The sequence below is a fragment of the Pangasianodon hypophthalmus genome, chromosome 21 (assembly GCF_027358585.1).
Source record: "Pangasianodon hypophthalmus isolate fPanHyp1 chromosome 21, fPanHyp1.pri, whole genome shotgun sequence".
Taxonomy (NCBI): domain Eukaryota; kingdom Metazoa; phylum Chordata; class Actinopteri; order Siluriformes; family Pangasiidae; genus Pangasianodon; species Pangasianodon hypophthalmus.
In genome coordinates, this window is record NC_069730.1 from 8,558,555 (window position 1) to 8,578,871 (window position 20,317).

Here is a 20,317-nt window from a genome sequence, read left to right on the forward strand (position 1 = left end):
TCTGACCTCACAGAGGACATCACAGAGAGCATCACAGAGAACATCACACCATTCAGGAAATATTTCTAAGCTGAATGGATCAGGCAATACTACACTGTGTCATTATAAAGTTACTATAAATATTGTCTTTTTACAATGAATATTGATGTTTTTAATAAACTGAAAATGTAAACCTATGGAGCCCCTGAAGGGACCTTTGCAAAACAAACAAACAAACAAACAAACAAACAAAACATACATACTGTAGCAAGTTCAATAGTTTATTTGTTGTTCCTGTTTTCAGTACTGAGGTCATACTGGTTAATGTGGGGAAGCCTCACCCCTCCTGTGTGATGTACATGTGGTGCATGTGTGAAGAGGGTGTGAGAAGTCGAAGGGTGGGGATTGGTTCGAGTGAGATTAGTTTTTCGTCTTTTATTTTGTGTGGTTTATAGGAAATTATGTTCTGTGAAACCTCGGGAGACTTATGAGTTGGACGCTACAATACTCGAGTAGTGTCACAGGAAAAAAATCTCAGGAAAATGGAAAATTATCTCAGGCACGTGTTAAAATTTTCACAAGATTTTTTTTTTTTTTATCGTGACCCGAGTATGACATACACTCACCGTTCACTTTATTAGGAACAACGGTACACCTGTGCATCCATGCAGTTATCTAATCAGCCAAGCATGTGAAAGCAGCGTACTGCATAAAATCATGCAGATACAGGTCAAGAGCTTCAGTTAATGTTCACATCAAACACCAGAATGAAGAAAAAAATGTGACCTTAGTGACTTTAACCGTGGCAGGATTTTTGGTGCCAGATGGGCTGGTTTGAGTATTTCAGATACTGCTGATCTCCTGGGAATTTCACACACAACAGTCTCTAGAGTTTCCACAGACTAGTGTGAAAAATAAAAAGCATCCTGTAAGAGGTGGGTCTGCAGGCTGAAACACCTTGTTGATGAGAGAGATCGGAGGAGAATGACCAGACTGCTCTGAGCTGACAGGAGGTCTGTGCTACCTCAAATAAGCACTCTTTACAACTGTGGTGAGCAGAAAAGCATCTCAAACAGACAAGGGAAAATTTAAATATCTGAGAATTTCTGTGTACACTGCACTATCATTAGTGGTTATGCAAATGAAACAAATGAAAATTTATTTTACAAATAAAAAGAAAACATTTGGCAACTTAACATTATGCAATTGTTATAAAGTTGAAGTGAGAAGGGGTTTTAAGCTATTAGCTCATCATGTCATTTATTTGTCATTTTTGGGAGTGTGGAGCTTACTTTCATAATGAGTGCAACAGTCAAATATTGTGTTTGGTGGATTGGAGGTTTTGTCTAAGCTGTAGCTATGCAGTTTTATATTTGTTGTTTAGGTCACAGTTGCTAGCTTTATTTCTAATAACCTAATAAAAATGGGCATTTAAGTATTTTAGACATAGCTCCTGTAGTTTATACTACATCTGTTTCTCCTCAGTGATAACTTCCTATAATAGATGAAAGTAAAGCTGTTTCGTGTCATGGAGTCAAGTTCTCATTCAGGGGCCACACACCCACAGTCGGTTCTGTTCTGGAGTGATGGCCTGCTTGGAAGTTCAGGTTGAATGGATGTCGTCTAACTAACATTGCATTATTCTTTTAGGCTGATACATAAGGGTTGAGCAGTTAAGACGTTGTCAGTATAAAACTAGCTAAATACTGCTTTTTAAATACAGGTCGATTATGCAGTATACTCGTATGTAGGCTTTTGCAGACCTACAGTGGGTTCAGGGCACATTTTATTTTATACCCTTATTAATGCCTGAGGAGTGGCAGCTTTATTAACATTGTAAAGTTCACTCACCCCATTATGCTCATCTCAGCGATCCTGTGCCCTCTGCTAGTGCATTTATACTCAGGAAACAGCAAGCCTCTGAGTCATAGGGTTCATTCTCCCAGGAGAGACTTTCAGAAAACTGCAGAACAGAGGGGCAGCAGCAGTTCATTGTGTATTGTTTTTCATAGTTTTTGGTTGGGATGCAGCAATATCATTTTTTTTCAGACCGAATACATGTTTTTGGTGCTCGTTGTCACAGTACTGATGAATAACCTATTTAGTATTAATGAATTGGGGGCTTCACAGAACATTTTATTTCATTCCCCCAGTTTGCATAATGGCCAGGACAAGTGCGCATGTGTGTGTGTGTGTACTCAGGCTTGTTCTTTATAAAGTTAGCTAGTTGATTTTAAACAAAGAGCATTAGCTAGCTATATTATATCTTGGATGGAGCAGGTTTGCAGTGGAGAAGAGTGGGTTTTGTTTCACTACAGAATGGAGCTTCTGTTCATCTATAAGTGAAAAGCATCTTTGTCTTCATTGTCTGAATCAATCGTTTTCAGTCATAAGAGTGGCTGATCATCAAGAACAAGGTACTGGGTAAGAGCTGTTATTTTCACTCACTTAGGGTTGTCTGTAGACATTTTTCCTAGCCTAGCCCGCATTTGCTGCAGTGTTGGTTGCTGCTGTGTGGTTTATGTTTTAAATAATTTATCAGGTTATTTGTATTGTAGGAAGATGCTGTAGTAGTTAATTTTTTTCTCAGAGCAGTTTGCCATAAGCTGTGCTTTGATTGCCATCATTGCCCATAAACCACGTCAGATTGTTATCATTGTGTGTCATCTGTTAGAATGTGCACTAGGCTTACTTCACATAGTATCAGATGTTGGTATCAGAGCTTTCTTCCCCCATGAAAATAAGCATGGTATCAGACCGATATCCAATACCAGGATCAACATTGACGCACCCCTAGCTTTCGGTTAATGTTGATGACATGCCATGGTGTCCACAGAATAAGTGCACTGGAAGAAATGCAGTTAATCAAGGTTGCTTGCACTAAAATTGTAAACGTTCTCAATATTTAGATTAGATAGGATAACAGATAGATAACAGAACAGATATCAATGTCTGTCTGGTGAAAAATCCCATGTGTTCATAATTGGCCTTAAATTTATGGCCATTAAAAGTTCTGCTGGAGCAGAATCATAATTTTTTTTTTTTTAAGCCAATTTTACATTCGCACAAAAAAATGCACAAAATTAGTTTCTTTTAGGCATTTCACTGCATGTGGGACATGACTTTGTATATCCGCATATATACCACCTAAATTACTACAATTACATAAAGTGGCTTTTCCTGTCTGAGAGGCTGAGAGAAGCAGGGAGAGACTGACATGTTGTATTATATAAGAGGCATCTCATGATCTACTTCTGTAAAAAAAGGCCATGACCAGTCATGTGTCATGTTAATTGGAATAACCTGTTAATATTGTTATGTTCTTCTCTTACAGGTTCATTTTCCTGATGTGGAGAGAGTGGAATGGCTCAATAAGGTGTGTGTGACACTACTGTACTTACACACTTGCTTTTTTATGTATGCACTACCTGATTTTTCTAAGCAGGATTTGAAAAACACACATGAAGGTGAATGTAAGTCTGTGTGTTTTATCTGATTGTAAATCTGAATCTTTGATAGTCAGTTTGCTGTTGAATGTCTCAAGATACACTTGTATTTCTAGCAGGAATGCAAAATATCCACACACACACACACACACACACACACCTTTCTTACTATCTGTATGGGGTATTTCCACTGACTTGTTTATTACTGTAGGCCTAGGTCAATGCTCAGTTTGAATTTTTAGGAACAAGCGCTATTCAGTCATGACAATTCTCAACACTCGTGAATTGCAAAAATCTGTGTAATTTGTAGTAGCAATGTATTCAAATTAGCGTTACTTCTAAACACGAGAGTCCTCGTGCTCTTCCTTTTAAAAATAACTATTCATTCTTTTCTAATTCGATCCATATTTAAGATTTACACGCCACGTTACATTGCCATGGATGTGTCTAGATTTCTTCATGTCATTTCAATCGAGTCATGATTTTAAAAACTGCCCCACTTACCAATAACATCTTGAAATACAGCAAAATCTGATCTGCACATTTGAGACATGATCTGAGAATCCTGATAGAAATACACACTTTTCAGAGCTCAACTTTGGAAAAGTAAAGCAAACATCTGTACATCTGGACCTGTTTATTTCTTTAAAAAGAAACAAATCATAAGATAAAAAAGGTAAAATCATGAAAATCAGTGCTATGCAGCAGAAGATTTAATTACACGGGGTCTATTACTTAGACTATTACTTTTATTAACTAGCTGAGTGGTTCATATGGGTTTTACTTATAATGTCCACTGTCATGACTTTAACATGATCTAATCAGGTTAAGGACAAAATGCCAAAGTAGAAGCAAGCTCTCTCATACGCCGTTCTCATGTGATGTGGTTTTAAAAAAGTCTGAATTTTCTAAAGCTGGCTGTTGTAGCCTCTTGTGTTTCTGATGAGATCTGTAGGCCCATGATTGATGGCTTGACTGCTGCTTGATCAGCTTGGCTGTTCTGAGTGGGTGAACTCTTTATCTGCTGCCCATGCAGGTTATCTTTAAAGGAATGTGTTTTTTAGAGCTCACACTTAATAGCTGCACAAAATAAAACACAAATGTCCACACTGAGGTTCAGTGTAGGTGTGTTTATATACTATCCAGGAACATTAGTGAGGTTGTTTTTTGTTTGTTTGCTTTTCAGTTATTGGCTAGTAGTCTTACTTTATCAGCTATGGTTCTATGAGTATCTCATGTGAGAATTTTGTAACCTTAAATTAAACTTTGTTATAAAAGTTATTTACGCTTGCATACACTCACTGGCCACTTTAATATTAACACCTCAACTCCAAAATGTGATCTCAGTAACTTTGACCTTGGATTGTTTGTTGGTGCCTGATGGACTTGTTTGAATGTTTCAGAAACTGCTGATCTCCTGGGATTTTCACAACAGTCTCTAGGGTTTAAAAACAGTTTAACAACAACAGATCACATTGGGTCCCACTTCTGTTAGACAAAAACAGGAACCTGAGTCTAATCTTCAGCCATCCCGTTTCAGTTACCTTGTGCCCATGATAGCCTCAGATTCTTGTTCTTGGTTGACAGGAGTGGAACCTGATGTGGTCTTCTGCTGTTATAGCCCATCCCCCTCAAGGTTTGGCATGCTTTTCTGCTCACCGCGGTTATAAACAGTGGTTATGTAAGATACCGTTGCCTTCCTGAAACTAGTCTGGCCATTCTCCTCTGACCTCTCTCATGAAGAAGGCATTAACGCCCACAGAACTGCCGTTCACTGGATGTTCTTCCCCCGCAGCACTCTGTGTAAACTCTATAGAGTCTGGCACCAGCAGTCATGTCAAAAGTCAGTGAAATCACATTTCTCCCCATTCTGCTGTTTGATGAGAACATTAACTGAAGCTCTTGACCTGTATCTGCATGATTTTATGCTGATGCCACATGACTGGCTGATTTGATAAATGCATGAATCCATAGGGGTACAGGTACTCCTATTAACATAAGTGTATATAACAGTAAATCACAATTTACAGTGATTAAACAGTAGTTCTGATCATTCTGTTATGGACCTCATCTTGAAAATATGGGCTTTTATGTGACATTATCTAATGTGAAGAGATAGACTTTACTGCACTATTAGGGAAAGTTCTTCATTTGATTATAGATTTCCAAATTAAAAACAGGAGTGGAAAAATGTATTAATATGTACTGTTATTAAAACCACTATGAAAGTGGCAGTTATTCTGAAGGTGCAATATTCTAACCCAAATATTGAAATTATTTATTTAGTGTAGACTGAAACATGTATCAATATATCACCTTAACCTCACTACCTCACGAACCAATAAAATTATCTGGATGTTTTCATATAATGTACAAAGAGCTCAGTAAACTCACTGACTCACTCACTCATATATATACACACACACACACACACAAATTATTGAGCAGGTCTGGGTAGGCTTGAAGCACAGACTGGGCTGAAATCAGGCTGCATCCTTTATTAAATGTTTAACGGATATTCTGTTTGTCCAACAGTTAAATTCTCTGTGGCTTAATACTGAGATCCTGATCCTCTCTCTCGCTCTCTCTCTCTCTCTCTTTCTCTCTCTCTCTCTCTCTCTGAACCTTTCTCTTCTCTTTGCCTCCTTTTTATTTCTCTTCCTCAGACAATTCATCAGATGTGGCCATATATTTGTCAGTTTGTTGACAAACTCTTCCGTGAGACCATCGAACCAGCCATCAAAGGAGCCAATGCACACCTCAGCTCTTTCTGCTTCTCCAAGATTGACATGGGGGACAAGGTCTCTACACACTTACTCACTTTAAACACCTGTCCAAGTCTGAAAGCAAAAGCATATAGTTCTAATAATTATTTATCATCCAGATACAATTCAGTGTGAAACTGGAGGGACCATGTAAAAAATGGCTGCATTTCCTAAACGGTTAATGCCAAATTTTTGTTAAACCCCTTGAATTAAAGCGGAAAGTCTACACTTCAATCAGATCTTGATTGCTTCAGATCCATTGTGGTGGTGTACAGAGGCAAAAGGACGAAAATTGTGTCACTGTCCAAATATTTATGGATTGAACAGGTCCCAGGCCTGGGAAACATACTGTGCCTCATACTGTCTTGTTCAAGATGTACAAACACAGTTGTAGAAAAATGCAAATAGAGGTTGCATAAGCAAATCGGAGGCACAAAGGGTTGATCTGTTGCAGTGCTTTAGGAGTTGATGTTACTTGTGTTTTCTATCTTTATTGTCTTTCTCCATGTCATTTTCTCTTGCTCTCTCATGCTTGTGCTTTCTTTTTCATTCTCTCTGCAGGCCCTGAGAGTGAATGGAGTAAAGGTTTACACTGAGAATGTAGACAAACGACAGATTATCATGGACCTACAAATCAGGTGAGATGCATGATGGGGATCGTATTTGTTTAGCGATGAGTTGCTGCAGGATTTAGAACACAGCAACGTCAAGGCCTTTCAAACAAATGTGTTATGAACCATGCAATGCTTCCATGCACTTTGCTGGTGAGTTTAGGTCTCACCCTGCACTGGTGGTCATGTTCCTAAATGTCTAAGCATTATTCCTATGTGTTTGTTCACATGTATATGTTAATTTTGTGTATTTGTTTAGCTTTGTTGGGAACACGGAGATCGATGTGGAGATTAAGAAATACTACTGCCGAGCAGGCATCAACAGCATCCAGGTAAAGATCACATCATTCCAACGTCTCTGTGTCTGTGTATATATGTGTGTATATATGTGTGTATATGTGTCTGTGTGTGTCTGTACATGTGTGTCTGTTGTGTGCATGTTTTGAGAATTTAAAGATCCACAGAAGTTTTGCACAGAGTAAACTTATTTCGTCAAGCTAACAAATTTTATTTGATCTCATACAGTGGTCAGATCTGAAATATACCTGGCTGGAGGTCAGAGGACAGGAAAGATTTATAAGGAGATTGGGGTTGATTCAGCTGTTAGTTGTTGTTATGAATTTCCACCTTCATTAAATGTCTGTGTAATTCCTGGACATATGACTGAACCAAAGTGCTTGAATGAAACATCTGTTTCATTAAAATAAATAAATGAGCATTTCCTGTGCTTATAGTTTTATTAGTATATATTTTTTTCCTGACTGATCAAGCTTGTTGATGTGTCGACAATATGGGATCCCGTATAGTTTAGGTGAAATTCAAAATATGTTTTTTATGCCTGTAATGCCTGTAGTGCATAACTTGCAGCTGACACTTCATGTGACAATAGAGAAGTAATCAACACTTGTTGGCCAATTAGATTCAAGAATTCCACAGCTTTCGCTCACAGATTAATAAATAAAATATGTTTTTTGAAATGGAAAGGAATATGTCAGATTCAGAATAATTTTATTTGCCATATACATTTACATGTATTAGGAATTCTTCTTGGTGTTTTGTTGCAACATGATACATTCAACATGCACAAATCAGACAACACAACACAATTACCATCCTAATATACAAATATTGCACCTAATATACAAATATTACACCTAAAGCAGAAATGGTAGGCTCAGTTGTGATTTACAGTGGAGGTAGAAATGGCATTAAACGGAGTGGAGCGATTGTGATATAAATAATAGCAATGATATATAGTTTATAAAAACATTTAGTGCAGATTGCTTATTACTGGCAGGTCAGCATTGCAGTGATTACTGAATGCTTGCTATAATGTAGTCCTTAACAAATGTAAATGTAAGTAATAATTAGCTATTGTTTTGCTTTCATTTGTCTTTAGCTGCATGGGGTGTTGAGAGTCATCATGGAGCCGTTGCTGGGAGACATGCCTCTGATTGGAGCACTGTCTGTTTTCTTCCTCAAAAAACCTGTAAGACACACAAACACATACATACACACACCATCTCTGTGTTTTCTTAATGGGGTTCTTTTTAAAGTTAGTACATGTAAGGAATAACACCCGACAAGCTGAACGAAAAGGTGTTACCACACCGAAATGGATTATTTTCCTACAGCTTTTCCTGAAATGTGTTATTCCTCTTATATCACATTTACAATTTTTAATTTAATAATGAATGGCATTTCACGCTTTTTAACCATTTATAATTACATTTAATGTTGTGGAACATTCATGAAATAAGTTAGTTGTTGTCACCGTTTACATTATAGTTACAGTCAGGTCCATAAATATTGGGACATCGACACAATTCTAACATTTTTGGCTCTATACACCACCACAATGGATTTCAAATGAAACCAACAAGATATTTGGGTATTTACATCCAAATTTACATCCAAATCAGGTGAACGGTGTAGGAATTACAATGTGCCTCCCACTTGTTAAGGGACCAAAAGTGATGGGTCAATTGGCTTCTCAGCTGTTCCATGGCCAGGTGTGTGTTATTCCCTCATTATCCCAATTACAATGAGCAGATAAAAGGTCCAGAGTTCATTTCAAGTGTACTATTTGCATTTGGAATCTGTTGCTGTCAACTCTCAAGATGAGATCCAAAGAGCTGTCACTATCAGTGAAGCAAGCCATCATTAGGCTGAAACAAAACAAACCCATCAGAGAGATAGCAAAAACATTAGGCGTTGCCAAAAACAACTGTTTGGAACATTTTTAAAAAGAAGGAACGCACCGGTGAGCTCAGCAACACCAAAAGACCCGGAAGACCACGGAAAACAACTGTGGTGGATGACCGAAGAATTCTTTCCCTGGTGAAGAAAACACCCTTCACAACAGTTGACCAGATCAAGAACACTCTCCAGGAGGTAGGTGTATGTGTGTCAAAGTCAACAATCAAGAGAAGACTTCACCAGAGTGAATACAGAGGGTTCACCACAAGATGTAAACCATTGGTGAGCCTCAAAAACAGGAAGGCCAGTTTAGAGTTTGCCAAATGACATCTAAAAAAGCCTTCACAGTTCTGGAACAACATCCTATGGACAGATGAGACCAAGATCAACTTGTACCAGAGTGATGGGAAGAGAAGAGTATGGAGAAGGAACGGAACTGCTCATGATCCTAAGCATACCACCTCATCAGTGAAGCATGGTGGTGGTAGTGTCATGGCGTGGGCATGTATGGCTGCCAATGGAACTGGTTCTCTTGTATTTATTGATGATGTGACTGCTGACAAAAACAGCAGGATGAATTCTGAAGTGTTTCGGGCAATATTATCTGCTCATATTCAGCCAAATGCTTCAGAACTCATTGGACAGCGCTTCACAGTGCAGATGGACAATGACCCGAAGCATACCGCAAAAGCAACCAAAGAGTTTTTGAAGGGAAAGAAGTGGACTGTTATGCAATGGCCAAGTCAATTCGAATCCGACTGAGCATGCATTTCACTTGCTGAAGACAAAACTGAAGGGAAAATGCCCCAAGAACAAGCAGGAACTGAAGACAGTTGCAGTAGAGGCCTGGCAGAGCATCACCAGGGATGAAACCCAGCGTCTGGTGATGTCTATGCGTTCCAGACTTCGGGCTGTAATTGACTGCAAAGGATTTGCAACCAAGTATTAAAAAGTGAAAGTTTGATTTATGATTATTATTCTGTCCCACTACTTTTGGTCCCTTAACAAGTGGGAGGCACATATGCAAACTGTTGTAATTCCTACACCGTTCACCTGATTTGGATGTAAATACCCTCAAATTAAAGCTGACAGTCTGCAGTTAAAGCACATCTTGTTTGTTTCATTTGAAATCCATTGTGGTGGTGTATAGAGCCAAAAATGTTAGAATTGTGTCGATGTCCCAATATTTATGGACCTGACTGTATATAAAACAGAGTTTATACAGATATAAACAGTTGTTCTCTCATCAGCCTCTCTTTTTTTCTCTTTGGAAGTTTTGTGTATGAGTTGTTACTACAGAAACAGTAATGTATTCGAATGTGCGCATTAATACAAACCTGTCATTAAAGTTACAGCCAGAGCTACTGTCAGAGCTGTGCTGTTATAGAAAATGAATCAAAACTGTGAGATCGAGAATTCAGAAAGTGTTCATTAATTTTCTATATCAACACCTCTCTGACAGTCGTACCGGCTGTAACATAATAACTCTTTAAAAAAATTAACCCTTTAAAACTTTAAAGGCCACGAAAACCACAAAATCTATATGTAAGTCTTCTCTTTGGAAGGTTAAACCGTGTATCACCAGATGCTTTATTCTTTCTGTTTAAACAGTGAATTCTTCTAAAATTGTTTTTAATGGTCACTCATTAGAGAAAGATTTTGCTTTATCAGCTGGACCCATCTTTAGTGTAATTTCAAAGAAAATGAAACTGTTTGGCCTTCTTGAAAAAATAAACCCAAATGAAAGTGCTTTTGATATTCACAAAGCTTTACTGGTAGTTAGCTAATTACCTCAGCTGATGTAATCTGTATAGTCAAACGTTTGTGGACACCTGACCATCACACAAAATGTTTTTTTTTTTTCTTTTTTCAAAAGAAACATCCCATTCCAGATTTAATCCCCTTTTGCTGTTATAATAGCCTCCACTCTTCTGGGAAGTCTTTCCACTAGATTTTGGAGCATGGCTGTTGGAATTTGCCTAGTGAGGCACTGATGTCTGACGAGGAGGCCTGCAGTCTGCGCAGACCACTTGAGTTTTTCCACTCCAACTTTGGCAAACCATGTCTCTATGGCGCTTTGTGCACAGGGGCATTGTCATGCTGGAACAGATTTGGACCTCTTAGTTCCAGTGAAGGGAAATTGTAATGCTACAGCGTACAGAGACATTCTAGACAATAGTGTGCTTCCAACTTTGCGGTAACAGTTTGAGGAGGACCCACGTATGGGTGTGTTGGTCAGGTGTCTCAAACTTTTGGCTATACAGTATATATTGCATCAGGGAAAACTGCATGGAAGTGCCCCTAGTATCTGAGTTTGGTTTAGGGCTTGCTTTTGCTTGACTTTGGGATGTGTTACCTCAGGTATTAGGGTGTGACAGGAATGAGGAGTATACACTAAAATGTTATAGTGTGGTACGCCTGGTTTCTGTGGCACATACACACCCTCAGCCAAATGCTTCATCTTCAACGTAATGAGGTAACATCACAGCATGATCCTGACCAATGAGGCCTATTAGATGGGAGACTAAAATCTAATATCTCTCAATAGTCTGACAATGAAACTATTAGGGTTGAGCAGTGCATTATATCACAAGCACTCATTGATGCCCTAAAAAGAATGATGAGGGCCAAATTATTTTACACACACACACACACACACTCTTTGGCAGATAAGCAGCTGCCAGGATTCCATCTTTTTAATTTTCAAGTTTTTTTAAGTCGGTAATACTGGGTTTATGCCATGTTTCCTCCAATTACCAAACACAGAGCTGTAACCTGTTGGTTCAAACAAACAAAAAAAACATACTCAGCTTAGGATTTTGTCATCTGTATTTTTGTGTACTTTGATGAGACAATGTGTGCTTAGTCTATCTACCTTTTGGTTTCACCTTTAAAAGCTTTTTGGGGAAGAAAAAAGGATGATTGAGGACATAATCCGCGTTGTTTACGCTCAGTACCCCCCTGACTGTATTTCACGTGCACCTCCTCAGGCACTGTTATTGATATGTAATGGAGTGTCAACGACATTGGTTAAAAAATCCAAGCCCAAATAGAGATCAGATCTAGAGGGCGTTTCACCATTCTATGTATTTTTCTCATGACGGTTGGTGATGCTGTTGCACTTCCACAAAAGCTCCAAAATAATTTGCTTTAAAACAATTATGTAGATTACAAAAATGAGACCTTATGTCTCAGCCCTGCTAGCCCGTTTATACCAGCTGCATCCTGACCATACAGCCTCCAACGTCAAATCACATTTCTAGCGTCATCAGCTCCCATCATCGAGATCCAATTTAACCCCGGAACTGAAGAAAGCTAATCTGATTGACTGCACAAACTACAAGCAAACACAGTAAGAAGGCAATAAATCCCACCTCTTGGATTTTGGGGTTCTTGGTCATTTTACAATTTTGAATTTGAGGACAAATGGAATGGTCGTATAGTGAGAACCTTAAAAGGGACATCATTGTCATCATTATAGACCAAAACCACACTTGCCTGATAAGTGCCTGATAAGACCACAAGTGTCTGATAATTTTAAGTTTCAGCTGACTGATGAGGATGATGTTAGTGGAATTAATATAACATTGTAAGGATGAATTTAGCACTTCCTCTGGTCAGAAATCATTCTATTCCTGTTCATTATGGGGGCCTCTGTGCTGAGAAATGAAACATTTGTGCTGGTTGATGGCACAAACATAGTATCAACAAGTCAGACTGTTCTGGGGGTGGGGGTTGTGTGTGTTGTTTTTGTAATTCAGTGTTTGCTGTATAAAGTGGTGTGCAGAGGAACAGAGCTAACTGTAGTGCTTGTGTTAACTTTCCCATTTGTGCTGTACACCATCCAGTAATAACCTCTTCAGTGTTCTGTGCCGTCTCTGCGGAAACAGCCTGACCGTCGCAGGCATGCCCATGTTTGGTGAAGAATGTTTTGCTGCCTCTGTGTATGTGTGTGTGTGTGTGTGTGTGTGTGTGTGTGTGTGTGTGTGTATTTTGTTTCGTCCCTGCCCTAAGGGTTAGGGTGTTTACCTACTGTATAACACATTAGGGTGTGGCACAAATGTTTGGGCTGTGTTTGGATGTTTGTAATGCGATAAGAATATTCAAAAGCAAAAAGAGTATTAGTTAAGAAATAAGGTTTAACAAGCATTAGTTTATTTTGGAAATATTAATTAGAAGTAGATGTTTTTAATGTTTGTTATAACATTTTACTGTGGGCATGTGCTTGAAGATGTTTGGTTTGAGGTCATTTCTGGCAGTGTTTTCTGTGTTTGACTTCAATATTCACTCACAGAGATCTGTTTGTTTCATTGCCAAAGGCCCTGCCTCCTGCCTGAGCTTTACGGAGTCTGTTTCAGAACGATTTCTCTGTTTTGTTTTCTGTGGCCATTACAAGATCAGGGCCCTTATTCACAAAGAATCTTATGTTACCACTAGTTTTACATGTCACTTAAAGTTCCTAAAGTTATGAGCAAATACAGGTTTGACCCCCGTTGCTATGAGTGACAGCATGTTTCATGAAAGAACATTGACAACGATTGGCTGCTGCGGTTTCAATCCACACCTTAAGTGCAAAACAAAATACTAATGCACTGTGTCATAAAAAGAATGAAAATGAAAGTGTAGGCTTTATGTAGCTCACATTATCAATAATTCGATTATTGATTTACATAGTGCATTATGCCATAGTGTGTGCATGGCTTTGTAATAAACATTTAGGAGTAAACATCTTTCACTTGTGACCATTAGGTTTTTTTGTTTGTTTTTATTTATTTACTAGAATGTCGTCTTGCAGTGGATTTTCAGTTTTGAGTTTACCATGCAGCCTAATAGTCAGTTTTTACTTTCGTGAAAATGGGAGCAGGCGGTCAGATATGCAGCCTGCAAGACAAATAGAGTATACATATTTACCGCTTTCATTCATTTATGATCGGTAACTGCTTTATCCTGCTTTATCAGAGTCACTGTGGTTTAAATGCAAATTTGTTTATACTTTGACAAACAGAAGCAACTAATCAACAGAAAATATTGTGGGCAGGTGCAAACAATAATAACGGCAGGAGTGAGTTGGATTTTTGGGATTTTTAAAAAAAAACAGTCCTGCACACACTTGCACACACATATTGCAGACAGCATCAGCCAGTCACCATCAATATTCACTTATGAAAAGTAACAGTGATTGAATTGTTAATAGCATTCTGGAGAGGATATTTGTTTGCCTGATGTAAAGCATCTGACTTGCAGATGATATTTGCACAATTCACAGAAAGTGATTTTAATGCCAGAGAGAGAGCACCACTTTATGCCCACTGAATACAAAAAGATGTTTGCTGGATGATTAATTAAATACACTAATTAAGGAATGATTTGTGTGTAACAACTTGCTGCAGTTTCCCTTACTAATCAAACAGGTTGGTATACGATGCAGTGTCTGTCTGGTGTGTCACATGATCCTGGTGTTATACAGTATGTCCTCTATTTCTGTTAGTGTCCACCCAATCAAAAGATTTGAAAAATGCACTTTCGGGAACAGTGCCCAAGTGTGTGTGGAGGTGGGATGCAGTTTGTGACTATAGAGGGGTGGGCCAGACAGACAGACAGATCACAGCATTATAAATATATTGTATATTACCCTATGTAAAAAAATATACACACACACTGCCCCCTTTATTAGGAACAGCTGTACACCTGCACATTCATACAATGATTCAATCAGCAAATGATGTGGCAGCAGCGCAGTCCTAAAATCTTGAAGAGCTTCAATAGTTGTTCACATCAAACATAAGAATGGTGAAAAAAAAATGTCAGTGACCGTGACATGGTTGTTAGTGACAGGCAGGCTGCTTTGAGTATTTCAGAAACTGCTGATCTTCTGGGATTTTCATACACAACAGTCTACTGAGTTTACACAGAATGGTGTGAAAAAGCGAAAAACTTCTAGTGAGCGGGAGTTCTTGATGAACGAGGTCAGAGGAGAATGGATAAAACTGGTTCGAGCTGACAGGAAGGGCACAGGCTCACTGTAAATGGACAGTTGACATTTGGAAGGAAAAAGACAGGTGCTGTCTCCACAGTTGTAAAGAGCTGTTTGACTGGTTATCTTGAGACAGGTGGTGACCTAAAAATGCCCTTTTTGTGTGGACGCTTCACTGGGGAAAGTCACACACGTGTACTTTAACTGCGATGTGTACCTGAACCAAGGGCTAAATCCTGAACCCAAACAGCACAATATAGTACAGCAGATACTTCATACTAAATGTAGTGCACTCATGTAGGGAGTAGGGAGCCATTTGGAATCCAGTTTTTGGTTTAGCTAATTTAGCTGCTGTAATATTAATGCAAATCTTTATAGAAAAGACTCCCTCAAGAATTTGAAAAGTGTTGGACACAGCATCTTCTCTGAAGAGGTGAATAAAGTTTCTAACAATCTCATCACTCACATCTTGTTTTGGATGAGGGAGAAAAGCCAGTAGGGTCACAAAGCAGTCAGGCCTGATCATCTCAGGACTTAAGGCTTTAAACTATAGTGTATTACAAATACAGATTGAATAGAGCTTTGAAAAAACAAAAACAGACAATATACTAATATAATTTATCTGTAATCTATTACTATATTACTATATATAAATGACTTGGGTAAGATAAGTGTTGGAGGAGCCGTGTTATCTTCACGAATGGTACATAATGAGCAGCTAAATAAAAGATGTGTGTTAATACTCGCAGATCCATTGCTGTATTTATGTCTCAGAGGTGAGGCACGCAGCTGCTTCCACGCAGGAAAGCATTTTACGCTGGGGGTGCGAGAATTTCCTGCAGCATATATGTGGTGTGAGTGATGACGTCACAGCCAAATTTATAGTCCAGTCATTTTTTAAAAATTTTTTTATAAAAGCAATTGTGTCAGTTACAATAATTATACCCCAGCACGGTTGAATTCTTGAATCGGAAGGTGTTGATTAAATTTCTATAGCAGCCTGAATCAGAATATTCACAACTGTAACATAAATGACAGTTTATATTAAATGTGCTTATTCTAATACTTGTTCCTATAACAGCTCAATCACAGGGACTTGTATGGCAGGCGCTCCAGACAATGAGAGGGTTCAATGTTATATAACAAGGAAAATCATATAATCATTGATATGGTGAAGTTGATTTAATTTTTAATCAGCGTTTAATTTAAAAACGCTGCTTGTCATGTTAGAGAGAAACCGGAAAGCGAGAACTCCTCTGTCCGGAAGACTTGAGTCTTGCAAACGTGCCGTAACATTAAATGTAACTGTGAACAGTTAAAATGTATGATCTGCTGTTCATTAATAAATTAAAATTAGAATGCAACATTAAAACTATTCAAAATACTCAGTTTTAAAGTTTGTTTAGCCTGTTTCGTTATCTGTTTGTCTATATACTATTATTATTATTATTATTTTAGAAGTTGCCGCTACATTTGCAGATTATGTAATCCTGAAAGTAGGTGATGCTGCAGCAAAATTCCCCCAATTTCATCACAAACTGGGCAGAGAGACAGATTCAACCTCATGGAATTTTTAACCAGTTGAGGGATCACAAGTCATGATTTGACTGTTAAAAATATGTTTATTAATGTGGTTTTTTGTGTGTAAATGGCTGGCCATTGGAATATGTTAGAATATATGATAGTGAGCTTCATGCACACATGGACTAGTCCGTTATCTGTTAGGTCTATTCAGCATTCTAAGCACTCCCTCAGAACATTAATAATAACAGCAATCGCATTATCAGTTTTTTCCTGGGGAAATATGACTCTCAGTGTGGCTGCCTAACAACAAACTCCCAGGTCATCCAACAAAGAGTTTCCAAGCTGCACTCATTATACACAGTAACAGGACTGATAAATGACAGGAACACATGTGTACACAGATGAATTATCAAGGTGATAACAAAGCAAATCTAATGTTCTACTTGTAGAAGAGCAGCTCTCAAAATGTATTTATGATATATGTATAGATGTATAGAATTGCTGTAAAAAAAAAAACACGTTTATTAAAATTGTTTAGTAGGAAGGTGTTCATAAGCCAAATATAAAGCCCTAATAAGTATTAAATGGTCTTAAATTTGAACATAGTACATAGTTTTAAATTTTATGCTACAAACATTTCTTAAACTTGTTCCAGTGGTTTTTAAATCTAGTCTCTTTCTTACCATGCCTGTACTGAATAGTCGATTATGATGGGCAAAACTTTCAGTTTTTGGCTGGCATTAGTAAGACAAAGCATGTTTTACACCAGACATGAGCACCACAGCTGTGCTGGTTCTAATACACCCCAATGTTAATCGATGTGACAATGCATATGCATCATTCCCATGACCAGTCTGAGAAAAATGCATCATTGTATACAGACCATAAAGCATTTATTCCTCACACTGGGTTAATAAAAAACACGTAAATGGCTGTACTTACCATCAGATTATTATGAGCATGTTCATGATTATTAATTAAATTTTGGTAATCCAGTGAGATTTGTCCTCCAGTGTTGAGCACTGCTGCAATAGGCTGAAGTATAGCCATGTACTATTTAGATTAATTGCAGTATAGCACAAATATTGTAATTTATAGTGTTTCTGCCCCTGCGGAATACTCACTGTGAACACACATCTGGTGTATATGGCCACACTGATTAACATGGGAGCATATTGGAAGTGGTGCTGACATGGTGCTCGACCTGCATCTGGTGTAAAATGAGATTGAAATGGGCTTAACACCTTGTTCTTACAGTAAACGTTTATATTTAAGTGTCACGTATTTTGCTTTCTACACTGAAGAAATAAAATGTAATTAAACTGCAGACTAGCTGTTATCACAACTGAAGTGGCAAATCAATAATAGTGTGGAATTATAATTATAATTCTAATTAATTAACATTAATTATATATACATATACATATATACTGTAATACTTAGAATATTGTATTTGACACATACAAATATTGTACCATACAATATGAGGTTTGATATGAAGCATCAAGTATCGTAGCATCTTACCATACATTTTAAGAAGCATTCAAATTGTTAAATAGTATTATATTTAACCTGACAGTGCATGCAGGCACACCACAGATTATTGACTGTGCCATGCGGAATTTGTCCGTATTGATTGGACTTTGAGGAACCCTTGCACCGAAGTAAAAGTTTCCTATGGATCAGTTTGTAACTAAACCTAGTACTTATTAAAGACAACAGCTTAAAAACCCCATTACAGCTTCCTCAGAAACAGTGTGTGATAAATGTACACATTTATAAATATCTGTTGCTTCTGAGAACAAATCTGGTCCAGTTACTGTTTGTGTCTTATTATAGACTTAAATTCTTAACCAAAGTGATTTTGTGTAATGAGCGCACAACAACAAACTTAAAAAAAAAATAAATAAAATTGTCTGTATCTGTCTATATAAAACTGAAAACTTATTCTTAAGTGCGAGTGTATGTGTGTGTTTTTTTTTTCAGCTGTTGGATATTAACTGGACAGGTCTGACTAACATGCTTGACATCCCAGGACTGAAGTGAGTAATTTTCCATTATTACATTGTACTTATTTGGACAAAAATACAAACCGTGAGAGCCATATTTCTCGTTTACAGACGTTGCCAGGCAAACAGCCTGAGGCAGAAACAAGAACACTGAGTTCATGGTTTTGAATTTTGCTATAACACACAAACTCACCACTACATGCTGCACTTCTGGATATGCTGCTCTCCTTGTTAGACTGCCTGTGAGAGCCACACCAAGAATGGAACGATTTGCATCATTCACCAAACCGCCCACTGTGTGTGTGTGTGTGAGTGTGTGCGAGTGTGTGGTGATTATTGTGGCTGGGTTGTTGTATGTTGCTGCCTTTTGCTCCCCCTCACACTTGGTTTTCAGATTTTTTTTCCCATAAAAGGTTATGGATGCTTTTCATAGATGTTTTGTTTTTTTTATCCTTGCTCCTCTCTCTCTCTCTCTCTCTCTCTGTGTGTCTGTCTCTGTCTTTCTGACTCTCTCTTCCTGTATGACTTTCTCTGATTTTTCTAGCTGTATAAAGGTTTTACCTATTTCTGTTGGTGTAAGCCCTTAAGTCTGTGTGCTTTCAACACACACACACAAACACACACACACACAAATACACACAGACTGGAAAACCCTACCAATCAAATAATAAAGCTAATGCCCTCTAGTGGCCAGTCTAGGAAATTGCTACACAAATAAATGAACCACTCCTACCTCAGTCAAAAGTCCTCATTTGCATTGTATATTGCACGTGTGTGTACACCCAAGAGGCATTCAGGGGCCTATAGACTGTAAATATAGTGAACATATCTAGATGAATTTAGATAATGTGCACGTTAATTGATTGAGCTTGGAGATTAAGGGTAGTTGATATTGAGCTTAAGTGAAAGACAGGTTAAGAAGCCTCATGTCTAGGAGGGTTAAAGCTGTATACACATACTGAGACCCACCTTCCCAATCAGATATTAGCGCTAATGCAGAAAACTACAGCATAGATGGCACTGATGTAAAGAACTGTTGGGTAGGGTGTGGTTGGTTGGTTGGTTGGTTGTGGAATTGATTGATCCAGCAATAGAGTTATTAATGAATGCAAAGTGTTTCAGGACATCATCAGTAGTTTCTGTCTGTGTCTCTGTCTTTCTCTCTCAGAGGACTGTGTGATGGTGTGATTGAAGACATTATTTGCAGTTACTTGGTGCTTCCCCAGAAAATCACCATTCCACTGGTGGGAGAAGCACTACTGGCCATATTACGCTTCCCAATGCCAAAGGTATCCACTCACTGTGCCATTAATGGTTCACGTGTGCTGAACCTATTTTAATGCTATTTTCTAAATGAAAATTTGTTGATGTCCACAAAACTCCATAAAAGGCGAAACGCACCAAGCAGAAAGAGCAAAGTTGACAATTAAAAAATAAAATATTTGTGTGTAATTGAAATCAACAGTTTATATATGTTAATAAGTTAAACTTGATAGTGTCATTCCTATATTAACTTACACTACTTTGCAGATGATATGATTTGACATATGAATTTTACGTTAGTTGATGTTGATTAATTTAGTTGATTAGTTGATTAATTTCAAGGAGCGCAAGTAGGATACAAAAACTTTCCCAAATTTAGAGGTTTTCATTAATACCTAATTTCTTGTGTAAATGCTCATACAAACAATTTATGAATAAATCTGTTCGTATAATAAATGAGGCCCAATGTTTATAAATGCAAGTAAACAAGTTTTGGTTATTTTTAAGGTTCCATGTCTTGTGAGTATTTTGATTTTTGGTGTGTTTT

At 37.9% G+C, this 20,317-nt stretch overlaps 1 protein-coding gene across 3 annotated transcripts in view; it reads left to right on the forward strand.

Annotated features, from left to right (window-relative positions):
* esyt2a (extended synaptotagmin-like protein 2a) overlaps positions 1-20,317 on the forward strand; it is a 44,210-nt gene that overhangs the window by 7,029 nt on the left and 16,864 nt on the right. For all 3 annotated transcript variants that reach the window (XM_026941045.3, XM_034314688.2, XM_026941046.3), the window contains exons 2-8: positions 3,314-3,355; positions 6,092-6,226; positions 6,752-6,828; positions 7,061-7,133; positions 8,201-8,290; positions 18,485-18,540; positions 19,676-19,796. In XM_026941045.3, the coding sequence (XP_026796846.3) occupies positions 3,314-3,355; positions 6,092-6,226; positions 6,752-6,828; positions 7,061-7,133; positions 8,201-8,290; positions 18,485-18,540; positions 19,676-19,796 (594 nt within the window). The remainder of the gene's footprint in view (positions 1-3,313; positions 3,356-6,091; positions 6,227-6,751; positions 6,829-7,060; positions 7,134-8,200; positions 8,291-18,484; positions 18,541-19,675; positions 19,797-20,317) is intronic.